The following is a 25,477-nucleotide window of genomic DNA, read 5'->3' on the forward strand; positions in this document are numbered from 1 at the left end:
GCCCCTCTGCCCCTGTGCGACGCCGAGGTGGCGTTACCGCCCGGCGGGCCCGGACAGCTCATCCCCGACTGCCTGGCGGGGAGCCGCGGCGGGATGGCGGCGGCGGGGGGGTGCGATCTCTGCGCCGAGGGGGCGGCCGTGAGGCGCTGCCGGACCTGCGGGGCCCAGCTCTGCCTCTTCTGCTGCCAGGCCCACAGGTGAGGGAGGGCGCGGCGAGGCCCGGCCCGGACGGGGCCACCTCGTCAAGGGGTGCGTGGGGTGGCCTCCCTGCGCCCCTGGAGGGCGGCGGATGGGTGGGGGTGTCACCTGAAAAGTGGGTTCGTGCCGCTGTGCAATAACTCAATCTTCACACACTCAGGAGAGATGCTGTGTTTATTCAGGACTGGGTGCTCGGCGGGCATTTCCACAAATCGACCACCCCAACAGCAAGTTTTCGTGCTCCCTTTATACACAAAAATCGGGGGTTAGTACCTGTCCAAACATGCCTGTTAGGCACTGGTTGTTTAGTGATTAACCTACGATTAGAATACAGTTTACATAATACTTCTACTACTACGCATGCTCAGGGGAAGGGCCTTAACCTGGGCAGGGGTCTTTTCAACCTGTGAGTGTGTTCTCAGTATTCTAATGAAGGTAGTTCTCTTTCAGGACACTCAGGAGTTAGTTTCATTACTAAATTAATTAATCGAAGAGTTGCTTTGTCAGGTTATCAAATAATGCATCCTCAATGCAATCCCAGACATTCTCTTTATTGTCCAGGATGTTCTGCTTATTTTCTAGGGTTTGGAGATCAAAGCTTGTTCTTGATGAACTTCTTATCACTCAAAGTCTTGCTCGACCAAGCTTCAAAACCTTGTGATTGACCCCATATTGGACAGGGAAGGGATCTTACCCCTGGACTTGGCACTGGTGAGGCCGCACCTTAATGACTGGGTTCAGTTTTGGGCCCCTCACCCCAAAAAGGCCATTGAATGACTCGAGCGTGTCCAGAGGAGGGCAACGGAGCTGGTGCAGGGTCTGGAGCACAGGTCTGATGGGGAGCGGCTGAGGGAACTGGGGGGGTTTAGTCTGGAGAAGAGGAGGCTGAGGGGAGACCTCATCGCTCTCTACAGCTCCCTGAAAGGAGGGTGCAGAGAGGGGGGATGAGTCTCTTGAACCAAGGAACAAGCGATAGGGCAAGAGGGAATGGCCTCAAGCTGTGCCAGGGCAAGGTCAGAGTGGCTCTTAGGAAGTATTTCTTTGCAGAAGGGGTTGTTGGGCGTTGGAATGGGCTGCCCAGGGCAGGGGGGGAGTCCCCATCCCTGGAGGGGTTGAAGAGTCGGGCTGACCCAGTGCTGAGGGATCTGGTGGAGTTGAGAACAGTCAGTGTGAGGTTAATGGTTGGACTGGATGATCTTCAAGGTCTTTTCCAACTAAGGTGATTCTGTGACCGAGATGATCTCATGTTGTGCTGTCCCGCTTTGGAGAAGGCACGGCTCCCAAGGCAAAATGGTGAAGTTTTCTGCTACCCTCTCCATCTCAAGGGACATTTACTGTGTGTACACGCAAAGGCGCCCTTAGGAGGAGATAAGTGGAAGTTCTGTGACGAGCCTGCCTGCTGTGGTTGCTACTTCCTGATGATTTATCTGTGCACTAGCCTGTTGTGGCTATGTATCTTATGGGCATTTTCAGCATTTCTGTGAGGCTGGGAGCCTGGTGCTTTGCATTGTGCCTGGTGTTGCAGGGTTTAGATCTGTTGGAATACAGGAAAATTTTAAGAAGTGACAGCAGAGGACAGCTGTGTACCTCGGATAGGATCATGTCAGTAAGGCAGGAAGAAGAAGTGACTGCAAGCAGGTAGGAGCTAAAGAGGAGGTGGTTTCATTGGCCAGTGAGGAGGGCAGAGGACAGGCAGAACCATGAAAGAAGGGTGATAGGAAGTCCGAACGGCCTTCTGAAGCAAGGAGGTGACAGGCAGGGTCAGAAAAACACCCAGTAATAGTAGCCAGGGAAGCCTCTTAGTCTGGGTTAATCAGCTCAGCCCATTCCCTCCCTGTTTGCTGCTCCTTTCCACTTGATTAACAGATTCTTTCCCCAGAAAGAATAGAGGCATATTCCTCACTGTCCTGCACCCCTGCAGATACTGGTGCCTCTGGCAAAATGGCTTAGACTCTTAGTTACCTTTCCACTCGGGGCTGTAATTTTCTGCATACCATTCTGATTAGCTAATGCCTCATACCCCCTGCAAGCTGCTGAAGGGTGATAAACTGAGACCTTGAATAGCAGTCTGCTGCACTGACAGAAATAACTGCAGAAGGTATAAAGCAGTAGGAAATCTGTTGTGATGACCTGTTCCCTACATTATTTACAGATACAATTTTTTCACCTCACTAGCATCTCTGCAGATTTGCACCTGATTTAATTGATGGGCATAGCAGAACACGGGCCAAGGAAACCCATTTTGAAATGATTTTCTGGTGTGTAGGGAAGTCTTAAGGATCTGGGTGCCACTGTTATGCTCCTTAGAATAAGTGAGAGAGGTCTTAGGCTGAAGTCAGGGAAGTGTTAATTTGAAGAGTATTACGCAGATAACACCAGAAGGCTTTGAAAATGTGCTGGACCCAAGGAGGTTAGTGGGAAGTGAAAGGGAGTAGTGTAAGGGCAGTATACTGCCCTGTGATGATGTTGCTTTTTGTTGCCAGAGCAACTCTATAGAGCTTGGTCCTTGGAGGATTTCTTTGCTTATGGCTTAGAGATCCCATTGTAACTGCCAGAAGTCATTAGTACAGGAGGAAAGGAGAGAGAGGAGGCTTTTACATCCTGCTTAATGAGTAGCTCCTAGTGTCCAAAATAACATAAATTGGAAATATTCTAGTGCTGCCCTGTGACATGGTGGACATCTGGGTCATAACAGGTTCTTTGTGTCCCATCCTTGGTATCCTCTGAGCAGGACCTACCCTGGCGGCCAGAAGGAAATGGAGTTTGACTTTTGGAATATTAAATGTTTTACTACAGACTCTCACCTGGCAGTGACCTGAACTAGATTTTCCCCCAAAGGGTATTAGAGCTCATTTGCCTCAGCAAATTTAAAGCCGGTGAAAATCACTGGGCTGATGGCTGAGGGTCCTGGCACCTCCTGTTCCTCTCCAGAAGCGACTGTTGGTGAGCGATTCTGTTTTGAGAGACCTCCTGCCAGCTCTCATTTTGCAGGGCTCGCTGTCTTCCCGCTGCCTTTGTCACAGTGGGCTCTGGGGGTAATTGCAACTATCCCACTTCTAGTCAGGCTCCGTGAAAGGGCTGCTGGCAGCCTGACAGCCCGTTCCCTGCTCTGTGTGTGGCCATGGTGGGGCACACGGCTCTTGTGTCTGAAAATAATGCTGACCACATGCAGGGAGCCTGAGAGCAGCCTCTAATATCCTCTTTTGTGTGGAGCCTTGTCCTCAGGAGGCTGCAAGTCCGGAGTGGATTTCCATGGAGACAGGAGTGGTGCACACTGTGCCTTGCAGTCTTTACAGACTGGCATTTGCAAGGGGTCGCGGATGGTTACATTTCATATCCAACATGCATAAAGTGACATGTGGTTGCTCCCTTCTAGGAGACAGAAGAAGACGGCTTCTCATGCTGTGGTGGAGCTGGAGAACACCAAGGATTGCAGCCAGGCCGGGAAGCCTCTCTTCTGCCCTTCCCATCCCACAGAGGAGCTCAGGCTGTTCTGCGAGCAGTGTGACCAGCCCGTGTGCCAGGACTGTGTTGCAGACAGGCACCAGCAGCACCCATATGACTTCACCAGCAACGTCATCCACAGGCATGGGGATGCCCTGCGGGAGCTGTTGAAAGACACCCAGCGGCACATGGGCATCCTGGAGGATGTGCTGGGCCAGATTGATGATGTGGGCAGTGCTGTCCGCAGTCACGCAGAGGATGTGGCCGCAGAGATCTGTCTCTTTGCCAGTGGGTATGTAAAAGCGATTGAAGAGCACCGGGACCGGCTGCTGAAGCAGCTGGAGGACTTGAAGGTGCAGAAGGAAAACCTGCTGCACTTGCAGAAGGCCCAGGTGCAGCAGCTGCTGCTGGACATGAGGACAGGGGTGGAGTTCACGGAGCACTTGCTGACGAGTGGCTCGGACCTGGAGATCCTCATCACCAAAGGGGTGGTGGCAAGCCGGCTGGCAAAGCTCAACAGTGTTGCTTACAACACCCACCCCAGCGTGGACGACGGGATCCAGTTCTCTCCCCAGGAGAGGGCAGGGGAGTGTTGCGGCTATGAAGTTTTTGGGGCCATTCTCAATAAAGTGGTTGATCCAGCCAGATGCACCCTGCACGGGGAAGGTAATGTGGTGCCGTACAACAACTGAATGGGAACGCGCCGCTCCCTGCAGTCACCTCTCGGTTCTCTGTACTCACATGCGGATGGCACTGTTGGCTTCCTGCTGTCCAGGCATCGACTAGGGGCAGAGGTAGAGCCCTGTCAGAGGTTGTATTGCTCGCTGAGGGCTTACGGGAGCTGTGCTGGGCAGGGACCTGGAGACCTCTCCCCATCCAGATGGACCAAGCGTGCCAGAACTGCCCTCTGCAGCACAGGGCTGAGGGGCGAGGAGAGCAACCCTTAGGCCAAAGACCACAGCTTGCTCTGGGGATGGGAATGGCTTCTGCAGTGGCAGGAGGTGGCCCAGGCAGATCCCTTCTGTGGCTGAGCGAGCAGGTTCATTTTCCTTACAGCTCCTGCTGAGATTGCTGTGGGAACAACTGGCATTGATGGTTTCATGGATATTTGCTTACTAAGGACTTGGAGCTGGGCCAGCAAATAGATAATATTCAGACCAGCCCACAAAGCACGGCCACCTCTGGTCAGTAATGGCCTGCACAGGGCAGATGAGACAGACACAGGGCCCATCAGCTCCTTTCCATGCCAAACTGTAAGTGCTGACATCTCTGAGGCTCCACCTGCGCAGCAGGGCTGCTCCTCCTCCCTCCTGGTTGCATGGTACACCTTGAGGCTGCCAGGGAAGGTGCCAGCTGGGCGGAGAGGGGCAGGCAGGAAGGCCACCCTGGTCTATACAGACCTCTGGGAGCCTGCCCAACATCTCCTCAGTGCTTTCTCTTGGTCCCCAGAGATAACTTTTACCTGTTGGGGGAGGGAGCTGTACACCCACCCCAGCAGCAGAGTCCTGGCTTGTGCTTTGGTGGGACTGCAACACTGTAAAATAGGTGAGAGGTAGCAATCATGGTGGGTGTCAATCCTTTCTGATCCTTTTTCTCTGCCTTACAGATCTTCAGAGTGCCTGTCAGAACCAACTGACTGGCTTTACCCTGCTCTGCAATGACACCACGGGGGAGCGGATGCGGCGAGGAGGGGAGGCCGTGCGGGTCACCATCACCCACAAGGACAAGAAGGACTGGTGAGTAGTTCACCTGAGAACTTCCTGGTCACTGGGTTTGCCTTTCTCCCTCCCTCACCCTGGCTCCCTCCTCTGGGCAAGTGGGAGGACGTAGGTCAGAATCTGTAGGGGAAAAGGCATTACTCTTCTGCAGGGCTTCTTACTGGTTGTGGAGCTTGACAGTGTTGGATCAGATTTGTGTTGAGTCTTTGAGTGATTTGGGACTTCTGAAAGGATTGAACTCTCAGCGGGTGTTAGATATTGTCAGAACAAGCTGCTGCTGCTTCCTACCCCTACCAGTAGACACCCAGGGTTCCTGCTTCTCTTAACACCTAATGAGCATAAAACCTAGCAACCACAGAGTGACTGTCCCAGGTCAGGCAGACAGTGCTCCAAGCTCAGGAGCCCCTGACAATTGATGGAAGTACCTAGTGCACGCTCTGGAGAAAGAATCTGTGTTGGCACTTCATTGTGCTTTCTCCTGTAGTTGCAGGTGTTGAGCACTTTAACATGTTTGGAGGTTTGCTAGCAAAGGCAGGGAAGACCACACTTGAGCTACTGTTTCCACAATGAAAATGACCAACCAGAAAAAATTATTTTGTAACTGTTTCCAGGCTACACTTGGTACTATAAAGCAGCCAGGCACAAATGCAGAACCAACTGGGGGTCAGTTCTTAAGAAAAAATTATGTTTTACACTATAGAGGAAGATGCCAGCATAACTTGTTCCAGGAATGCTGCTGGTGGGATGACCCGAAGAAAAAAGGGACAAGATACTAAAACTCCTTGCTATGGGGGAACATTGACAAGGCCCACAGAAGAAGCTTGTCAGTAGAGCCTCATTGTTCAAGAATGTTGTTCCAATGTACCTTCCTTCCTTGGGTGCGCATATGCTGTAGGGAGGTGGGCACATGAGGGTCACGTGGATGTTGCTTGGTGGGCTAGAGGTTGCTGTGGCCACATTCACTTAATTTCTTGTTCTTGCATGTGGGTAATTGCTACATCCATTGCTGAAAGCTGTCTGGCTTTGTGTTGAGGCACAGCAGCTACAGAAGAGCGTGAAGTATCACCACATAGTTCACGGCAGGAAATGATGTGAAATGGTGGGGGGTGGGGAATACAGCCTACAAATTTGGAAGTTATAAACTGTCATGTTGTGGGGCACAAGAGACTAAGTAGTGGGGATTAGGAAGACTACCTTCCTCTATGCAGAGCTGCCTGATAATTGTCGGTGGAAAGCTCTTTCCATCTTTCTGTGAAGCACGCAGTCAGTCTCTGAGTAACTAGCTAATGCTTTCTCCCTGGTGCTCTGTCCAACAGGATTCCTTGTGAAACCCAATGAGCTTCACTTTAGAAAGGGGGAGTTCACCAGCAGTGACCCGCAACTCCTCAGAGCACTGAAGAGAACAGTTGGGGTCAGTGCATTTGGGACAGTGGTTGAAGGGATTCAAACCTGCCCCATTTAGGTCCTGTCTTCTTCATGGGCTCTTCTGGAGGTAACTGCTCTCTGAAGCTGTGAATTTACCCCATTTCTGAGGGCTCTTATCTGATGGGATAATCTGACCTGCAAGTGTGCTGTCTGTCGTCTTCTGCTCTTTCAGTGCTCAGGGTTGCTACAAATCCTTGCAGTGCAGCTAGCTCTGTGTGACTTCCTTTGTATGGTTACTGCAGCTCCCGGTAGCAGGTGTGTGTGAAAGCTACTCAGTGCTTGAGCATTGCTCATGCATCCTGTTAGGCTCACTTGAGACTCACGGCTGCTGAACAAGGCTGAGGATAAGGAGCCAACCACAAATCTAGGCCAAACAGTAGTTCACATGTAGAGCAATTTTCTGCCAGTCACTGACTTCTTGGACTTCTCTCTGTTCGTAGTGCAGTTGAGTCCACAGTGTGTGATAATGGTGATGGGACCTACCATATTTCCTACAGCCCTGAGGAGCCAGGCTTGTACGGTGTCTGCATCTATGTGAAAGGGAAACATGTACAGGTAGCATTTCTTGTTTCTCTTGCACTGCTTCTTCTCTACCTGCTTTTCTAAGCACTTGCTTTAAATCTCTCTAAGAATTGCCTCTACCACTTAGCAGTTTAAGGCTGGGCTTAGTGATCTGTGACTGACAGGATCACCCAGAGTTTTTTTGAAAACAGACACAACATCTGATAGCATCCACTGCAGCAGCCTCTCTGCTTGCTTGTCCTCTGCAGGGCTCTCCGTTCACTCTGATGGTGAAAAACAAGTTCCGTGAGCACCGAGGCGTGTTTCACTGCTGCACGTTCTGCTCAAGCGGAGGGCAGAAAGCTGCTCGCTGTGCCTGTGGTGGGACCATGCCAGGTGGGTGCTCAGCTTTCTTCATGCTGCTGGTGCCAGGAAGGTTTGTTGCATTTGGTTTTCCCTAGTGTAGACAGGCATGAGTGGACACTCCAGCCCAACTCCTGCCTTGCACCCACACCAGGCCTGAGATAACCTGTGTGTAGATATCTTCGGGTAGGATTGGACTGCAGGGGTGAGAAATGCAGCAGGACACACTAAGGGTCTTTGCAGCACACCCCGTAGACAGAGACCTGACCTAACTCTACAGGAAATGGGGCTGGGCAGCTCTGTCTTTCAGCCCTTCTTAGTGAGGCTAAGCAGCACTTCATCTATACTGTTCCTGTTCCTATGGAGAAGCCTCATTCCTTATTTAGGATAAGAGTTCCGCTCCCTTATTTGTTTAATCCCAACCAGCTTCCCTGTCCTTGACCTGCATGTGTCATTGTGTATTTTGCATATTTTACTATAGAATCAGCCTCTTCCTTTTTCTATGCTTGATCTGTATTTCACTCTGGCCATAGCCACCAGTGGTTCTGCAGGCCTGTGTCTTGCAATGCTCAACAGGCAAGGGGATGGAAATCTTCAGCTTTCCCCAGTGAGTGGAATGGGGAGGTCCCGGTTGGTGGTTCTCCTTTCTTTATCAAGCCCTGGCAATTTTGGCCTTGAATAAGCTGTGTTCTCATCAGCATGTGCCTCCCTGACTTAGACAAGTCCTGGGACTGAAGAGCTCTCTGAAAGCCTTGGACACACTGGGATTTTCTGGCCCACTTTTGGTTCAGCTGATGGTGCCTCTTCTCTTGCAGGTGGGTACCAAGGCTGTGGCCATGGACACAAAGGTCACCCTGGCAGCCCTCACTGGTCGTGCTGTGGACAAGTGAAAGAGAGCTCAGAGTGTTTGGCTGGGCCACCCAGCAGCACCCCGCAGAGGCGTTTGCTCAGGACAGTGGTGCTCTGAGCAGCCAGGTGAGTTCCTGTGAGCCCAGGGCACTGCTGCTGGCTGCTGCACGAGCGCAAACCACGAGGATCCCCACCATCACTGCATAAAACCATCGTGATGGGTGTCAGCTGAGAAAGGGGGGTGAGGGAAAATAAAATTGTGCCTTATATTCCACCTGGGAGCATGTATACAATGTTGTTTTGTGCCTGAACAGGAGCAAACTCTGGGAATTGTGCTGCTGCCAACACTTTTGAGGAACTGAAGCCTGTGGGGTCAGGCTCTAAGGGGAAACTCAGTCTGAGCAGTTACCTCACAGAAGGGTCAAGATGTGTCTCATTCTGCAGGATTGACAGTCTCAGCTGTCCTTCTTGAAGAGGCTAAGGCTGCTCGTTGGGTCACATTCTACAAGGTTTGCATTCATGCCTTGGAAAGGCTTGGCAGCCTGAATATGGCTCCTGCCTCCCTGTTAAATACGCGGCTGGATTCCAGCCTTGGATGTGCACATATAGCACAGTCACACTCTTGGAAGCTGAGGTTGTGTTTGCAGGTCTTATATTTTCTCCAAGTAAGCTGTGGTCTCGTTACACCCTCCCTGCAAAGTAGGAGCAAGGTGGGTTAGTGATATAGCTGAAGGAAATCCAAGGAAAACCCATGGCGCTGATGGGAACAGGATTTCGAATGTCATTCACCCACTCTGTGCGTTCTCCATGGAGATGGTGTGGGACACCATGTGGGAGCCAGGAGAGCACCCAGCTCGCCAAAGAAAGATCTGGGGACAGTTTGAGCTGTAGGAACCACAAGCGCAAGTTTTCAGGGGTCTGTCCTGAACCAGGCTGCTAGACAAGAGCAGCAGCAGGAGATGGAATCCAGCAAAACTCCTGGATTTGGCTTTGGTAGTCTTGGCAAGGCTCTGTTTTTAGAAGGAGAGCTTGTCCTATTTTCCATAGGGGAGGGGGGATATATCTCCTGGGCTTATATGGGTGCTGCCAACCTATAGTTGGGGAAGTGGCATTTGTGATGAGGAGGAAGAGGCACTTTCCTGAAAGGGCAACTGCTAACCTGCCTCTTGTTGCCTGCTGCTTGCCTAGATGAAGCAGGCACCCTGGCTAGGTACCTTCCTTTACAAACACATTCATGTCCTTGAAACTCCAAACGCTACTGCCCTGGGGGTAACCTTGCTGGTAGGTGTGTGTTGCCAGGGGATCCTTAAATTGCCTGGGGAGCTGGGGACAAAGGTGTGACTGTCACCTGGGGAGCGGAATGCTGCTCCAGTGTCAACAGTAAGGACTGGTTCTTGCTTTCTGGCTAATGAGGGTTGGCTTGTAAATAGTAGAAACCTGTGCTGTCTGTTTGCTTGCTCAGACCTAGAAGACTCTCATTTGTTGTTCATTCCTCTTACAAAGCCAGTTTTGGAACCTCTTTTTCCCAGCAAAGGAGACAGATATCCTTATGCAAATGCTGTTTATAGCTTTCCATTTATCATCCAGAAAGGGCTGTCAAACAAATGGCGGAAGGTTAGGCAGTTTAAATCTCCAAGTTAGGCAATTTAAGTCTCCAAGTTGCTGACTCTGAAATTTCAAAACAAAAGTTTGAGTTAACCTTTAATGGAACAAACAATAACTCATTCTTGTCCTTGCTATGTGCAGAGTCAGTCCTCAGTACAGAATGTGATGTAAAACAAAATGCCTCGTTTTCTGTGTCTTTCTATTTCTTGGCCCTCACCCCCCACATGTGTGCTGCTATTTCTTGGAGCTTCCATGCAGTACTGCAGAGGGAACAGATAAGGATGGCACTACCTTCTAGGCACATAATTTCTGTCTAAAAACATCTTAGTGCTCTCAGACAGAGGAATGTGTGTTCTCTTTGTGTTAGACGTCCCTCACACACCCTGTCGCTGACATTTTCCGAGAAGCTGTTTGCAAGAATTACACCAGTGAACATATAAACCCTTCAGGGAACTGCGGTCAGCTTGGGCTGAGCTCTACATTTGACATGGGAAGAGCAGTTTTCAGACAGCATGGGGTACTAATCCTGGTAGGGCCAGGCTCTTGTGTTGATTTTTAATTTCTGTTAGACTTGAAGGCTCAGTCAGTCCCAGGGATTATAAAGTACTGACTGGATACCACTCAGTGTTTGGGCAAAGAGGGCTGTGCATGAGGATAGCTTGAAGAATCATGCAGAAAAGACATTTCATGATCTTAATCACTTTGTGGGGTTTAGGTGTGAGTGTCCTCCTATTATTTACAAGCAGACTTTGCCCTCAGTGTTCATTACTCAGAATGCTTTGCCAGATGAATATCCTAGTGATCTGCTGGAGTCTCACATTGGGCCCCAACAGCCGTTCCCAGGAATGGCTTCCAATCCTCTGTTGGTAAAAAGCTTTGGGCAGGGGGTGGGTGAGGAGGTGTAGTTAGTCTGCTGGGCTACGTGATGTTATTTCTGACCAGCTAGTCCTTGAAATAACAAATGTATTTTCAAGACAGACAGACATGCAGTACTGACAGAACTTCACAAGTAAATGTCTATATTTTTTGTAGGACAAAAGCTTTTGCTGATAAAATTGCCTGTCTCCAAAGTCTGGAAAAAAAAAAAAAAAAAATAGGGCTGAGCATGAGGAGGGGCTTTGGGAGACAGGAGAAGGAGGACTTACTGTCTAGACAGAGAAAACAGTGTATCTGGAAGTAAAAGCACAGCAAGAACAAAAGACTGTGGAAGACCTGGAAGGGGCTCTGCAACCTGTATGACTCCATGTAGGGTGCCCCTAGAGTCGGGTATCATGCTATGGTTCCTCTCCGTTCTCAGAGGAGGCAAACCACACCGGTGACATGGCTGTGCTTGCAGCTCTGGGCGTGTCTGGTTTGTCCCTAGAAGATTGCAGGAAGAGTGCAGAACCTGGCTCAGCAGGGCTCCTTGGCCTTCCCATGGCAGGAGGTGATTCACAAGGGTGCCCTGACTATCTGGAGTGCCAGTTCAAGACAGATCCTGGCAGTGGCTCCCAGACAGGGTAGAGGACTCTCTGTATTTCCAGCCAAGGTTGGCTCACCTTCTCCCTGTTTTGAGAGATGAGGGCTTGTTCTGAGCACTGCTGCTTCTCGCTGTCCTTCAAAGGCAGGCAAGGCTTGAGGACAGGTAGAGCTGATAAGGCAGTGCCAAACTCTCCTTCTTCCAGACCACTACTGTTCCCACTTTGGTGCTTCTCAAGCACCTCTTGACATCATTGTTACAGATGTGGGATCACAAGGCTGGAAAGTTGTCCAATGTTTTTGGCCAAATTCCAATGTCAACTTTCATATTTTTCAGCCTGCTGGCTGCCTTCACCTCTCTTGAGTGCTCTGTCAGACTTGGTTGCTTGTCAGCTTCCCACAACTCCCATCTTTTCCTGGTTCTTCTCCTTCACGATGGCTCCCCCAGCATTCCAGTGACATTGAAATAGGGCATGAACTTCCTGTAAGTAAGGGAACGCTTCTGACAGAAGTATTACATGTGAAGAAAGAAACAAGTTGTATCATGAAGGACAGAGACTGAAGTCTGGTTCTTGTGCCCTCACCTCCTCCAGACCATGCAACATCTTCTTGGGCCCTGACAGGCCTTCAGTCCCTCCTGACCCCACTGTTCCCTCACGCAGGCAAGAGGCAGCACGAGCTGTGGCCATCTGTAGGGCAATGACTGGTGAGCCCAGTGAAACTGGTAATGCTTCGTGCCTGCTGTTGCCCTCCCCTCAGTGAAGACAGCTGATGTGTCTCTTCCTGAGGTGCTCACCAGCTTTCAGAGTCCATGTGGGACCAGATCCTGCTGTCACATTTGGTTGGATTTTGCTAGTAGATTCAAAACTGGTAAGAGCTGGGCTGACTGTGTGGTCACAGATCCTTGATTTCTTTGAGAAATATCCTGCATACCTCTGGTTTTTTTTCAGTATAAACATATGGTGAGGAGTAGGCTCCAGCATGAGACCTGATCAGAAATGAATGTGGTGTTGCTTGGGTGAATGGGACTCACCCTGGTCCTACGGGGGCTACCTGTGCCTGAGAAGTAGACCTGTTTTTCCAACATGGAAGTAACCCGATAGCTGACTGTTCAGTGAGGTTTGCTGCGGCTCTGACCCAGAGTTAACTGGTGCTGAAAGAGGACACCTCATTGGCACACTGCACCAAAGGTAGCCATAAATCATGTGTCAGCAAGGGCAACAGGATATTTCTTAATGTGTGTTTCCCACCAGGCCACTATGGCCTAAAGCTATTCTGCTTCTAGTAATGCTCTGCTAAATTACGAGAGGTTTAGTAATCAGCAGAATACTGCAAAATAAATCAGAATTCTTTTTTTTATTTCAGATTAAAAAGGGCTATTACATGCTAAAGCAGATGGGAAGTGAAAAGCATATAAAGTCTGCTGTGTAAGTTTAAACCATTGCAACAACAAAAGAGTGACAGTGATTCTCAGGTGAAATATTTCCACTCCTTGGTTTCATTCAGAGGCCAGAGGATGAAGGATGTGCTTTCAGTAACAGCCAAGATTGGAGTGGTAACAGTAGGTCCTGTTTGCACCTCTGCCACAGGCCTTGCACAAGGTGTTCAGAGAGTTCCTCTACCCGGAGAGCAATTATCTTTGCAGTTCACAGCTCACATTGAAGCAGGACATGAACAGTTGGGTAAACCCAATGCCTCACCGCTCTTGAAAGCAGAAGGCCCCACCCCGGCTCCTCTGTCCTTGCTGCAGGCCATGTGGTCCTGCCCCACCAGAAGCATCACTAGGTGCGACTCCTCTCTGACTGCATGGGGAGGCAGTTCAACTCCTTAATCTGGTAGAAAATAATTTGCTTTCTAATTTTACTTTGTTTCCTAACAGGTGACTAGGCTTAGCGGAGGGTCAGATCTATGCTCTCATCAGTGCAAGGTGGTGGGACGTGGGAGGAGGTTCAACACAAGTTGTGTTTTGAGGTTGAACTGCAATTTAAAAGTCTATGCGCACACTTCTGAAATCTCACACATGCACAGTTAGAAGGCTACTGTGCCCCTCAGGTAAACCCTCCTGAACCCAGCTGGTTTGGTCATCACTGACCAGTATTAATTGGTCTTGATTTTAGCCTCTGGTTGTTACAGAGAAAGTAATTTGGTTTCTCTTTTAGGTGTTGGACTGTCCCCAGTTCCTCTGGGTATGCTCAGCTCTGCATGGGAAAACTGTTCACTCCCACTAAATATCCAAACTTGCTGGAGATGCCTAGGGACTGTCAAAAATTCCCCTTTTCCTGCCCTCCCTGGGACACAGTCCAGATGTAGGTGACAGGATACACAGGTTCTCCTTTGGGAAACTGAACCTGGTGGTGCAAGCTGCCTTCCTTCTTCTGCTCTGTCACAATCTCTCTGCCCTTCTCAACCTCTTATGCTCAAGAGCTACCCATCCTGCTCCCAGCCTCAAGAGAGACCACAAACAGAGGGAAAGTCTTGCAGGGTTTGTGCCAGTTTCTTTCCTTTACGTGCTCTGAAGTCCACCATAATGGCAGACCTGAGAGCAGCAGGAGCTGACCTCGGAGAGGAGGAGTCATTTGGTCTGGAGGAGTTCAGCAGAAGAAAACAGCAATCAGAAAAGAGGCCGCTGCTGAACCTGTGTGGCTCTGTCGGTGATGGGTAAGCTGTGGGTATACATGGGAGACTGCTGCCCCCCAGGATTAGCTGGCTACCAAACCATGAGCTGTGTTATTTTTTGTTTTAAATCAGACGTATATCTTTAATAGATGGTGTAGGAGGTCTCTCTTGTTGCCCCAGTGACTAAGGAGGCTTCCCTGCTTTTGACTGCCCTAGTGGGGGGAGCTGAGGTGTTCATTGCTTCCTCATTCCTCAGAGTTCACTGCTTAGGCTCACCACTCCTTAGCTGAGTTCAGTTATTTAAGCAGGACAGCCTGGTAGAATATATCATGCGAAGGACAGGGACTGTGCTGAACAGTGTGGGACCTTCAGGGACCTGGTGTTTGGCTTGTCTTCATAGATGCCGTGACCATGGCATCCCAAGGCCAGGTCATCTTTTGGAGGTATGGTATTACCTGCATCTGCTTTGGGAGCAGGGAGGGAGGGAATTGCATCTTACAGACTCCTCGGGTGTATCACACTCCTTCAAAGGACCTTCAAGACAGCAGTTCTTTGCAGCTTGACTCTATACTGCACTTACCCAAGCTAATTAAATCCCAGTACAGCTTCTTTTGTAAATCAGTAAGGCCATGTAGCTTCCAGACACCCATGTGCAGGTCATCGACTGCAGACATATGTCCTAGAAACTCTACATGGCTGGAATACGCTACCTCAGGTTTGAATGCTGTGGTAGGTTGGGGTATCAGTGGCTCGAGAAAGGCTCTGTGTTCCTGCTGTGATAGGTTGGGCTATCAGTGGCTTGAAGAAGGCTCTCCAGTCCTTCTGCTGGCTCTCAGACAGTTGCTTGCTTCCATCACAGCAGCGTGCTGTGGGGAGAAAGGCAGAAGCTGTGCTATGGCAAGTTTCCTTCCTGTGTGGATCAAGGAAGATGTGTGAGCTGGTTTGTGCCTCTAGTTTCAATAAGCCTGTTTCCTTTGGAGCTATTGACCAAGTCCTCATGAACTATAGTCAGAAGAAGTATAGTGGGGAAGGCCTTAAAAATATCAACCTCATATCCTTATCTCCTGATTAGTTGAAAATAACCCCCACCAGATGGGTAAAGTGGCAAACTTGCTTCAGCCTCCAATGAATAGGGACCAAGCTTGCATCTAAACGTGACTGCTTGAACAGAGTCACCAACAAGCTGTGTCTCTTCATCCCAGGTGGGGACTTTTCCAGGCTGGCTGGAGGCAGAAGCTCCAACAAGGTGTGTGAGACATCCTTGCTTGCATTTATTATGTCAAAGATGTTTCAGCTGTTACGAGTATCAGTCCCACCTGAGCTGAACAGCAGTGGGAAGAAGGACAGTCCATGTGTGAATGGAAGAGACCTCTTACACATGAGTTGTGCTCCAGCTTTCTCACATGGAATGTCAAGGAAGAACTAAACAGTAATATTATCTGCACCTTTCACTGACAAAAGTGAGATCGCTAGTAGACATAATGTAACACAGTGTAAATAGTCACTGGGCATTGTATTCCTCATGCATCTGGAATGCATGTAATAACCAGCTCTGCTATTCTCAAGAGGCAGCCCAGCTGGCGTTTGTCAGGCAAATGCAATAATTGATGTGTGTGAAAAATGTACACCTACCCCTCGCTGCTCTGAGAACCATCCTCTGGCTCTGCCAGCACCCCTGCCTGCCCCGGGCGGCTGCACACAGCCAGAAGGCAGCAGGTTACTGGAAGCAGTGGGTTTCTTCAAGGACATTGGCCTCTTCAGGCTTATCTTGAAATGCAAAAATAACCCAGAGAGAGAGGTGGATTTTCCAGGAAGCTTCAGAGGAGCAGTGGGCAGTCTCTATTTATTTCGGGGAAAAGCAAGACAAAATTAAAAAAAAAAAAAACAAACAACAAAACCACTAAAAAAACCCTGAGTTGCTGAGAAAAGTTGAGCTCTGCAATCATTAATTGCTCATTGGAATGGAAACCCCTTCATTTTGGGTTGCCCCTGCCATGGTGTTTCTTTTCCACAGTAAGCTTTGACATAAGGAGGAAGGCAGGGGACTTCACACCTCTTAGTCTTCCAGGTCTTTTGATCCTCACACCTCTAAGCCCATTCCTGAGGGAAGGCTTACTCTGAGCAGAGCTAGAGATCAGGAGGGTTAAGCCTCTGCTACCTGTCACAGTGGGACTGTGAGCCTCTCTCTGTCCCCAGGCTGTGTTCAGCAGCATTCAGATGGGGAAGGACTGAATTTCATGCCAAATTCTGTTTGCCTGATCAGGAACAGGACCACGGAAAAGAGAGTAAGATGCACAGAGCGGCATCCTGCAGGCTGCCGAGGTGGTGCCGGGAACCAAGGGTGCCATCAGGGCTGCGACGCCTCAGCTGTCCGCATCAGTCTGTTTCCATGCCTCTGAAATGCTGGAAGTACGAGGGGTGCTGATGCACAGAAAATTGCTTCTCACTTGGCCTGCTGGACCAGACTGTTGCAAAACACAGCTACCGTCAGCATGCGACCGGGTTGCCAACTTCCTCCTGTTCGCTCTGTGCCCCAGAGCTACTCAATATGCACAGGGGCTTCCAGGCAAATATTTTTAAGGCCCTTGTGATTCTTGGATCTCACGGTTTCTGCAGAGGAAACTCCTGATTTCCTCTTGTTCCTGGCAAGGGCTCTTGATGTGGGGAGTGGCATCTGTGTACCAAAATTGCCATCCCCTCTGTAACAAACAAGCAGCTTTTTCCGTCAGCCCTGCTGCTGCCTTAAACCAGGGGTGGGAAGCACCTCTCTGGATGCAAAGTGAGCTAGGCTTTGCATCTACAGGGGCAGATGGCACCAGAGGGGGACAAAAACATTGGTGCTAGCCTGTTTGTGTGTGTTTGTCTGCGAGTGAGCTGAGGATGGTTTTACCCAGCATAGTGTTAGGGTAGAGGTGTTGTTCAGGCCAGAGGGTACTTCTGAGGACCAGAGGCAAGTGTGGTGGCACCTGAAGCATTCAGGGACTGCACAGGAGGGAGTCCTGGCTGCTTGTCCTCTGCCATACCCCCTCCAGCATTTACTGATGAAATCCACTGTAACCTGCAGGCAGCGTTCCTCCGCTCCCAGCCATTTCTTCTCTGCTCACTCTTGGAAAGGAGGATTTTAATCTAAGGGGGTGAAGGCAAGTCACAGCTCCTGTGTGACAGCACAGCATGGCTTCTGCTTGCTCTGTGATCCCAGGTGTGAGAGCTGAGGCTTCTTGTGGCAACCTTAGCCGATTTTATAGCAACTATCTTGATCTGGGATCAGCTCCATAGAAATTGGTGGAGCTCCTCGAGGAGGTAGATGTTATTCAGCACATGCAAGAGGCTTCGTGTCTGCCCTGGGATAGGAAAGCACAAGGTTGTCCCATGGTGAGCCTGGCCGAGACCCCGAGTGACTCGGGGTTGAGCCCTGGCACATGACCCACAGCGTGACCCTGGGAGCTGTCACGCTGTGGGATCCACATAAGCCAACAAATGAAATCCCCATCCTGCAGGCCTCCAGGGGAGGTGGTGGCTGCTGGCAGGTCCCCAGCTGCCCCATGCTCGTGGCTGGAGGATATCCACTGCTTTCCTTCAGGATAGGGTCAGCTGTGGCCGCAGTTGAGGGCACCCAAAGGGGGCAGGCAGAGAACTGCTGTCCCCCCTGGTCATGAGTGAAAGCTGGTGAGAACAGGGAGGAAGCCAAACACGTGTCACCTTCTAGCTCTGAGGGCATCTAGGCAGGGAGGTTTTGGTGCAGATGTGAACAAATATATGGACTCGTATGAACCTTTATATAAATTTATCACGTACTTGTGATGAAATACAGTTCACCTGAGCACACTGGCATGTCCAGACGGGGCTTACTCAGACAGCTTTCCACTGACTTTAAGGGTGAAGATGGAAGGGAGACAGCAGGAGGGCAATCAAGCCTTCTGCAACATCTCCCTTCCTTTCCCCTTCATCCCCTCTTTCAACCCATCTTCCCTTTCTCCATTCCCTGCTGCTCCATGTTCACATGGTGCAACTCCCTAGAGCCCTGTATCAGCCCCAGGATTGTGGTGTCTGCAGCAAGTGAGGCGTGATTGTGTGAGTAACTGATGCAGGCACACATTAACGGCAGGAGGATGTTGCAGTTGTACGGACACCGACGGGCTCTCCTGCGGGAAGCTGCCCAATGTGTTGGGAAAGAGTGTGCTGCAAGCTGGCGAATGCTGATGAACGCAGCTATTTTTGTGTGGGCATGAGAGCTATGACATCTCGCAGCCTGGTCCTGCCTGGGGACGAGATGGGAAGCAGCAGCTGAGGAGTTTCTGTGTACAACAAGCCCTGGGCTGGCAGTCCCGGATGCTGATGCTGAGTGGGCGCTGTTGGTGCTCATGCCTCCCACAGCGTGGCTCCCTCCAGCATCCTGCTGGGCTTGCAAATGAGGCAGAGTCCCCTGCGAGGAGCTCCTGCAGCTCTTGGTGCTTGTCTGCTGGCAACCCTGAGCAGGGCTGAGCCCAGCAAACCGTGACACTGTCGAGCATGAGCGTGGGAGCTGCTTGACCCAGAATATACCTGCAGGTTTTTGTGGGAGCTCCTTCAGGGCTTGCTCTGGTGGGCAGCTGAGGTCACTGCCACTATGCCCCAGACCACATGAAAAAGTGCCCAGGACCACATGTGGCAGCTCCACCAGCTGCGGTGTGAGCCTGCACCCAGCCACGCTTTCAGGGCTTGTCCAAGCTGGGGCTGCGCTGGGGACAGGTTACGCTCAGCAAGACTCGAGCTGTGCTGCTCTGTGCTATGCTGCCTGTCACCTCCCCTGCCAGTGCCGGGTCCTCTCCTTCTCAGTCTTCTCATTCAAGAGCCCTTTATCCATCTGTGCACAGGAGCAGCCCAAATCTGACCAACTCACAAACCTGGCCCTGTTTGCAGCCCCCTCTTGCCTGCTCCTTGGCTTGTACAGGGTGTCTCTGGGGGCCAGGGGCCTATCTCAGTGCTCTGCTCACTTCCCTGGGGAACTGATCTCTCACAGGTGACTCCCAGGCTTGCTTATGCACCAGGGCGTGCAGAGATGAGCAACCTCCTCTGGGACCTGCTTGTGAGAGATGACTCGTAACCCCCAGAAACAGCGCCTGAGAGAAACAGGCCTGCAAGAACAAACAGCCTGAGGGAGATAAGGGATGGGGGGGAGCAGAGGTCCTCTGAGCTGAGGAATGTCTCAAACACTCACAAGTAGCAAAACTTTAGTCACGGGGTGGATAGCACGGAGTTTGGAGCTGACAAGGCTGCCTGGACAGCACAGGATAGGCTGGAGGAGGAAGCCCTGTGAAGGCAGGACAGTTCTACTCTGGGGCATCTTATAAAGTTTCAAGGGCCATCTGCCTGGTGAATGACCTTTGCCTCATTAGCTGTGAAATGCATATTAAAGTTGACACCCCTGCATGTGCTGATGAAGATTAACAAGATCACGCTAATTACATCATCCTGCGCAGCATTACACCTCCCCATGCATGGGATACAGAGGTGTGGGGATTGACCTAGGGTACCGACCCAAAGGAAGTGTGTATAAACGAGGGGGAAGTGAGGAGTGAAATATAGAAAGAAAAAAGAAGACGTGAAGAAGATGGATGCATCCCTGACAAACTCAGATGGGACCAATGCAGGAACCCAAACTGGTGATCCCTATTTCTCTGTTCTCTCTCTCTCTTCTTTTCTTTTCCCCCTTTTCCCTCACTACCATCAAGAAATCACTTGCCATAACTCATTATATACTTAGCCAATTATTGTGTGTCCAGTGAGTACATTGTGGGAAATGAATGAACGTTGAGACTTGTCTCACCTTGTCCACTCTGTTGGGGATTTACAAATCTAAGTCACTTGTCTCCCTTGTCTGAGTGGGACATGACACAACTGCTTCCTCCCAAAGGCAAGGCCTGGGTCTCCTCTCTTTCTGCCACATGGTCCCTCACCTTTGATGGTGAGTGCTCACCCGAATGTTTGTCACTACTGCGGTCATGTGCTCCACCAGCCCACCTTGCCCTGGGCCTGCAGCTTCTCTGCCTCAACCTCCTTCCTGCTGGCGGCTCTGCAGACGTGCATTGTAGGCGTAGGGTGAGAAAGGAGGTGGGCTGTGTGGTAATGTCGTCCTTTCTTTTTTCCCAAATTAGCATGACTACAGTCATTATCATCTTGGCTGCGGTGATTGCCCTGATCATTGGTTTTGGTGTCTCAGGTATGTGAATGCTCAGATTTCTCCATTAGCAGCAGGGTGATGAACTTCTGCCCTGCTGCTACCTTCGTGTCTCCATCCTGTGCATGGGCTGAGGTGTGATCTTGTGTGGATGTGCCACCTACAACCTTGATGAAGGCTCACTTTATAATGCTTATGTGCCACATGGCTGAATTAAGACTGCAGAGGTGACTTTAGTTCTGGCCTTTCTCAACAAGGTATCGCTCCTTGGCATTAAACTACAAGGAGCTGTGCTCTCCTTGGAGAATGGGAACTCTTATAGGTCTTAAATAATGCAGAGGTTTACACACACACACACGTGTGCTCAGGGCGAGTTAAAAGACACCAGCACTTGCCACTCAGAGGTGAGTGAGGAAATCTGTTCTGGCTCTTAATTTTTGCCAAAACTTGCCAGCAGGCCAGCCCCAGGCTGAGCAGTGACTGTGCACGTGTGAGCTCCCAGTGCGGTGGGGCAACTCTGTTTTGCTCCAGGAAGTGAGTTCCTGACCTATGCTTTCAGAGCAGAAATTAAAGCTTTTGTTTGTGGGTTTTTTTTTTTTTTATTATTTTTTATTTTTAGTTATCTGGTGTGTCAGCAACTGAAATGTTCAACTCCACCTGTTGCTCCATGGGAAGCCAGATGAGGCGAGGGGTCAACAAGTGTAGTGCAGCCTGAGCTGCTGGAGATGTAGTGCTGTGTTAGCTGGAGTTGAATGACTCAAGTGTGTCCAGAGAAGGGCAACGGAGCTGGTGCAGGGTCTGGAGCACAGGTCTGATGGGGAGCGGCTGAGGGAACGGGGCGGGGTTTAGTCTGGAGGAGTCTGAGGGGAGACCTCCTGGCCCTCTACAGCTCCCTGAAAGGAGGGTGCAGAGAGGGGAAATAAGGAACCAAGGAACAAGCGACAGACAGGACAAGAGGGAATGGCCTCAAGCTGTGCCAGGGGGTTAAACCCCTGTGGAGGGGTTAAAGAGTCGGGTTGACCCAGCGCTGAGGGATCTGGTGGAGTTGAGAACAGTCAGGGTGAGGTTAATTATCTTCAAGGTCTTTTCCAACCTTGATGATTCTGTGATTCTGTGAAATTTCCTTGGGATTACGTACAGAAAATCCTGAACATACCATGCACCTTCTCCCAGGTGGGAGAAGACAATGGTATTTATTGAGAAGTCTGGCAGCATCTACCAGGATGGGGCATGTTTCCCTGCTGCCTCAGAGATGACAAAAATGTGTTGCTCTGGTGTTGGCCAAAATGCAGCTTTCTTGGTGCACACGGAGTGAAGACACGTAGGGAAGGGCTGTACAGGAAAGAGGACCTGGCTCCACGAAAGAGCTAATTCTCAAGCTTGCTCCTTAGGATTTGTCTTGAGAAGTGATCTGTGTCCCCAGGGAAGGTAAATGCTGACTTCTAAATGAAAGAAAACAGTTTGGGTTCCAGTGAGGGTGAAAGAACAACCTCTTATTTCTCTGTCAGCATGATGCCTTGCAATCACTTTTATATTGCATGAAGGAAGTCCTGAATAAGAAAAGACATAAAAATCATGCTCTTTTGGCAGCTGCAAAGAGAAAAATCCCTGATAAGCAAGAAAACACCATGAAAATTCTTCTCAAACAAATATGAGAGGCTACTTTTTGAAGTGTGTTGCCTGCTAAAGCAATGCTCCTGTGCTTTATCTTGGTGTATAAGCCATAGAGCTCTGCTAGCAGTAGGGGTAGCTGCTACTGGTGCCCTTGCAATGTGCTGGTGCACATTCAGCCTCAGGGCTGGTGTCTGACAGCCACAGCGTGATCTGACCTTTCTCCATGCGCGCTGCCTTGCCTTTCTCATGCTGGATTTCTTTCTCCTTGCAGGAAAACGCTCCATCAGTGTGACGGCACTGACGTCTCTGGGCAACATCGGCCAGCGCAGCGTCCTGGGCTGCACTTTCGAGCCCGACATCCGGATGGGCAGCATAGCCATCCGGTGGGCCAAGGCGGGAGTAGCCGGGCTGGTTCACGAGTTTAAAGGGGGGAAGGACCATCTGCAAGAGCAAGATGTGTTGTTTCAGGGCCGCACGGCAGTGTTTGCAGAGCAGGTGATCGGCGGCAACGCTTCCCTGGAGCTGAGGGATGTGCAGCTCTCTGACGCTGGCACCTACCAGTGCTCCGTCACCACAGCCAGAGGGAGCGGAGTGGCAGTGCTGCAGTACAGGACGGGAGGTGAGGGGTATGAGAAAGAAAATCCAGCTGCAAAACACAGGCTAATGTGGCTTCTATCAGCAATAGCGTGGCCAGCAGGGACAGGGAAGGGATCTTACCCCGGACTTGGCACTGGTGAGGCCGCACCTCGATGACTGGGTTCAGTTTTGGGCCCCTCACCCCAAAAAGGCCATTGAAAGACTCGAGCGTGTCCAGAGAAGAGCAACGGAGCTGGTGCAGGGTCTGGAGCACAGGTCTGATGGGGAGCGGCTGAGGGAACTGGGGGGGTTTAGTCTGGAGAAGAGGAGGCTGAGAGGAGACCTCATCGCACTCTACAGCTCCCTGAAAGGAGGGTGCAGAGAGGGGGGATGAGTCTCTTGAGCCAAGGAACCAGTGCCAGGACAAGAGGGAATGGCCTCAAGCTGCGCTAGGGCAGGGTTAGACTGGCTCTTAGGAAGTATTTCTTTGCAGAAGAGGCTGTTGGGCGTTGGAATGGGCTGCCCAGGGCAGGGGGGAGTCCCCATCCCTGGAGGGGTTGAAGAGTCAGGTCATTATAGCGCTGAGGGATCTGGTATAGTTGTGAACTGTCAGTGCTAGGTTAACTGTTGGACTGGATGATCTTCAAGGTTTCCAACCTAGCTGATTCTGTGATTCTGTGGCTTGGTCAGACTTACCCATGGTTACGCTGATGCTAGAGCCTGTGTGAGCAGCAGCGGCTCCTCCAGCAGCCACCATCAGGCCTTGAACCCCTCAGTAGCACTGGGGTTGTTTATTTTTACTTCTCCAAAGGAGTTTATGGCCTTACCCACTCTTTCCACATCCTTGTGCCGGAAAAGATTATTATTTTAATGCTCTCAGTTTTTTTTTTTTTCCTACTTGCCACATGTACTCTACCAGCTACTTAATGGACTACAAAGAGCCCCGAAGAATGGGAGTAGCTAACTGATCTTATAAAGATGCAGATTTTATACCTGTTAAAGATAAAAAGATAGCTTTTTCTCTCTAGATTTAAAATATACCTCTAGCTAGGAGAAGCACTGCATAGTAAAAATTGTAGCCTATTTAGTATTTTTTCCTGTTTTTCTAATGTTTTTGGTTTTTAAAAAATGACTAGCAAAGCACCAAACTGCCCATATCATCGTTATCTGAAATATTACATATTTGCTGAATTCTTCACCTTGTGAGTCAACCTCAAAAGACGCACAGACACAGATGAATTTTCACTTGCGGGAGCTTAATTCTTCTGAGCATTCTGGGCTTTGCTATCGTGTTCACTACTGCCACAAAGCATATTGCTCCCACTGAACTCAGCAGAATTTCACCCGTTTCTGTCACCTCTGGGTCTTTCTAATGAAACTGTGGTGAGTTACACTGACTATACAATGGGGATAACGTGAGACTGCACAGGTAGGTAGTCTTAGTGTTTCTCTGGCTGGCTTTTGCTGGCATCCCTGAGGTCCCAGCACATCCCTTTATCCCAACAGCTCAAGCTGGGAGAGGAAAAACTGTCAGACCTCTCCAAGTCAAGGAAATGCAGTTTTAGGATGGGTGACTGCTTCTGTGGCGAGGCCAGCTATGTGGAGGCATCCTCTGTGCTTCAGGCCAGACATGGCAGGACAGTAATAACCAGCAGAGCTCTTGAAGGAGACAGGTTGCCTTTCTGCAGGTCCAGTCTCCTCCTTTGTCCCAGCAGAGCCAAAGCACCATTCTGTGCATAAGCTTGTGACAGATGTCTTGGAGATGCAGCCACGTCCCAGTGTCACTCACAGGGACAGAAAGGCAATACGAAAGTTGGAGTCGCAGGAGTGTCTGGCCAGTGTAGTTTCACAGACTCCCATTTCTTACTGAAAGCATGTTTTCTGCCCTGTTGCTATCCAAAGTCCTTTCCCAAGCAGTGAAAAAAAAGCCTGCTGGGCTCACAGGCCCCTTATCTTGCTGTGACAGGATGGAAGAACTGCTTGGGACTACAGCAGGCAGCAGCGAGCCTGTCTGAGGTGTGCTTAAGTCCCGTGGGGATTCTGTCTCCTACCCCTCCTTGAAACCTTGTGAATCTGGCTGCTTTTATATTGCTTGATTCAATGTTTAAAGTGATCCACACAGAAAAGGCATTAGAGTGAACACATGAAATGCTGCATTTATTACCTTTGAAATCAGTGAACTCTGCTCACCTAAAAAGCTCGTTTCTCTTCACATATGTACGTGTGGGAAATTCGATGAATATACAGAGACCAAGGCTAACAAAGTTTTATTTGAGGTGGTCTTGGCTTTAAAACACAGCTGAGTTTGCAAACGGCTTTAAACTTTTTGCTTAATGCAGAGATGTTGGCATAAAACCTGCAGCTCAGCCCATACCTTAGTCTGCCCCCAGCTTGGCTGCAGGCCCATTGAATGTCAGAGTCACATCACGAAGCCGTAGATGTTGGTCAGGCTCCCTTCTCAGTCAGTGGAGAGGGTGAGTCATCTTCCCCTTCCCCCAGCCTCTGGTAACAACAAGCATTTTTGGCACATCTCTCCCTGCTGAGAACAACAGGTGTCTCCTTTCAGCCGCCCCCCTTCAGCAGAGGTGAGTGGGGCTGTGCCAGCTGCAGCTCCTGCCTGGACAAACCGGGCATGTGGTGGACATGGGCAGTCTCTGGCCAGCCTGGTCCTGAGTCCAGTCTCCGCTGGGAGCCTGGACAGCCAGGAGCTCTTGGAAAAAGGCCTAGTTTATAAGTCCAAGACCCAGCTTGTAACTCTTAAGCAGAATCACTTAGACACTAAAACTGTGCCATGACCTCAGCAGATCTTGTCGAACTTGCCATAGGAGTCTTTAGATCCCCTGTAGCCCAACCAGTACCGAGCCTGTGTTTGGTTGGACAACACATGGTGCTGCGCTGCCAAGCAGCAAGTTCCCCACAAATACCCGGGGCTGACCGGCAGATGCAGTTGGGT

The 25,477-nt window shown here is 50.4% G+C and overlaps 2 protein-coding genes across 4 annotated transcripts in view; both read left to right on the top strand.

The window, feature by feature from the left end:
* Positions 1–20,373, top strand: TRIM45 (tripartite motif containing 45). Of its 2 annotated transcripts, XM_074897017.1 has the most exons (7): positions 1–197; positions 3,575–4,308; positions 5,249–5,378; positions 7,226–7,340; positions 7,556–7,682; positions 8,465–8,624; positions 20,312–20,373. In XM_074897017.1, the coding sequence occupies exons 1-6, from the start codon at positions 94–96 to the stop codon at positions 8,614–8,616; spliced, it is 1,362 nt and encodes a 453-aa protein (XP_074753118.1). In that variant the 5' UTR covers positions 1–93; the 3' UTR covers positions 8,617–8,624; positions 20,312–20,373. The 2 variants fall into 2 exon arrangements, with proteins under 2 accessions (XP_074753118.1, XP_074753110.1); XM_074897009.1 differs by lacking the exon at positions 20,312–20,373 and having other exon boundaries at positions 8,465–8,702.
* Positions 14,589–25,477, top strand: part of VTCN1 (V-set domain containing T cell activation inhibitor 1) — a 16,010-nt gene continuing 5,121 nt past the window's right edge. For both annotated transcript variants that reach the window (XM_074897030.1, XM_074897040.1), the window contains exons 1-3: positions 14,589–14,620; positions 20,312–20,376; positions 22,220–22,567. In XM_074897030.1, the coding sequence (XP_074753131.1) occupies positions 14,589–14,620; positions 20,312–20,376; positions 22,220–22,567 (445 nt within the window). The remainder of the gene's footprint in view (positions 14,621–20,311; positions 20,377–22,219; positions 22,568–25,477) is intronic.

This window comes from Athene noctua, chromosome 1, assembly GCF_965140245.1.
Source record: "Athene noctua chromosome 1, bAthNoc1.hap1.1, whole genome shotgun sequence".
In the NCBI taxonomy this organism is placed as follows: domain Eukaryota; kingdom Metazoa; phylum Chordata; class Aves; order Strigiformes; family Strigidae; genus Athene; species Athene noctua.

Coding starts and splice junctions, on each gene's coding strand:
- TRIM45 (XM_074897017.1), top strand. CDS start 94: ATGGCGGCGGCGGGGGGGTGCGATCTCTGCGCCGAGGGGGCGGCCGTG. Junction 4,309..5,248: donor ATGCACCCTGCACGGGGAAG/GTAATGTGGTGC, acceptor TCTGCCTTACAG/ATCTTCAGAGTGCCTGTCAG. Junction 5,379..7,225: donor CACAAGGACAAGAAGGACTG/GTGAGTAGTTCA, acceptor CTCTGTTCGTAG/TGCAGTTGAGTCCACAGTGT.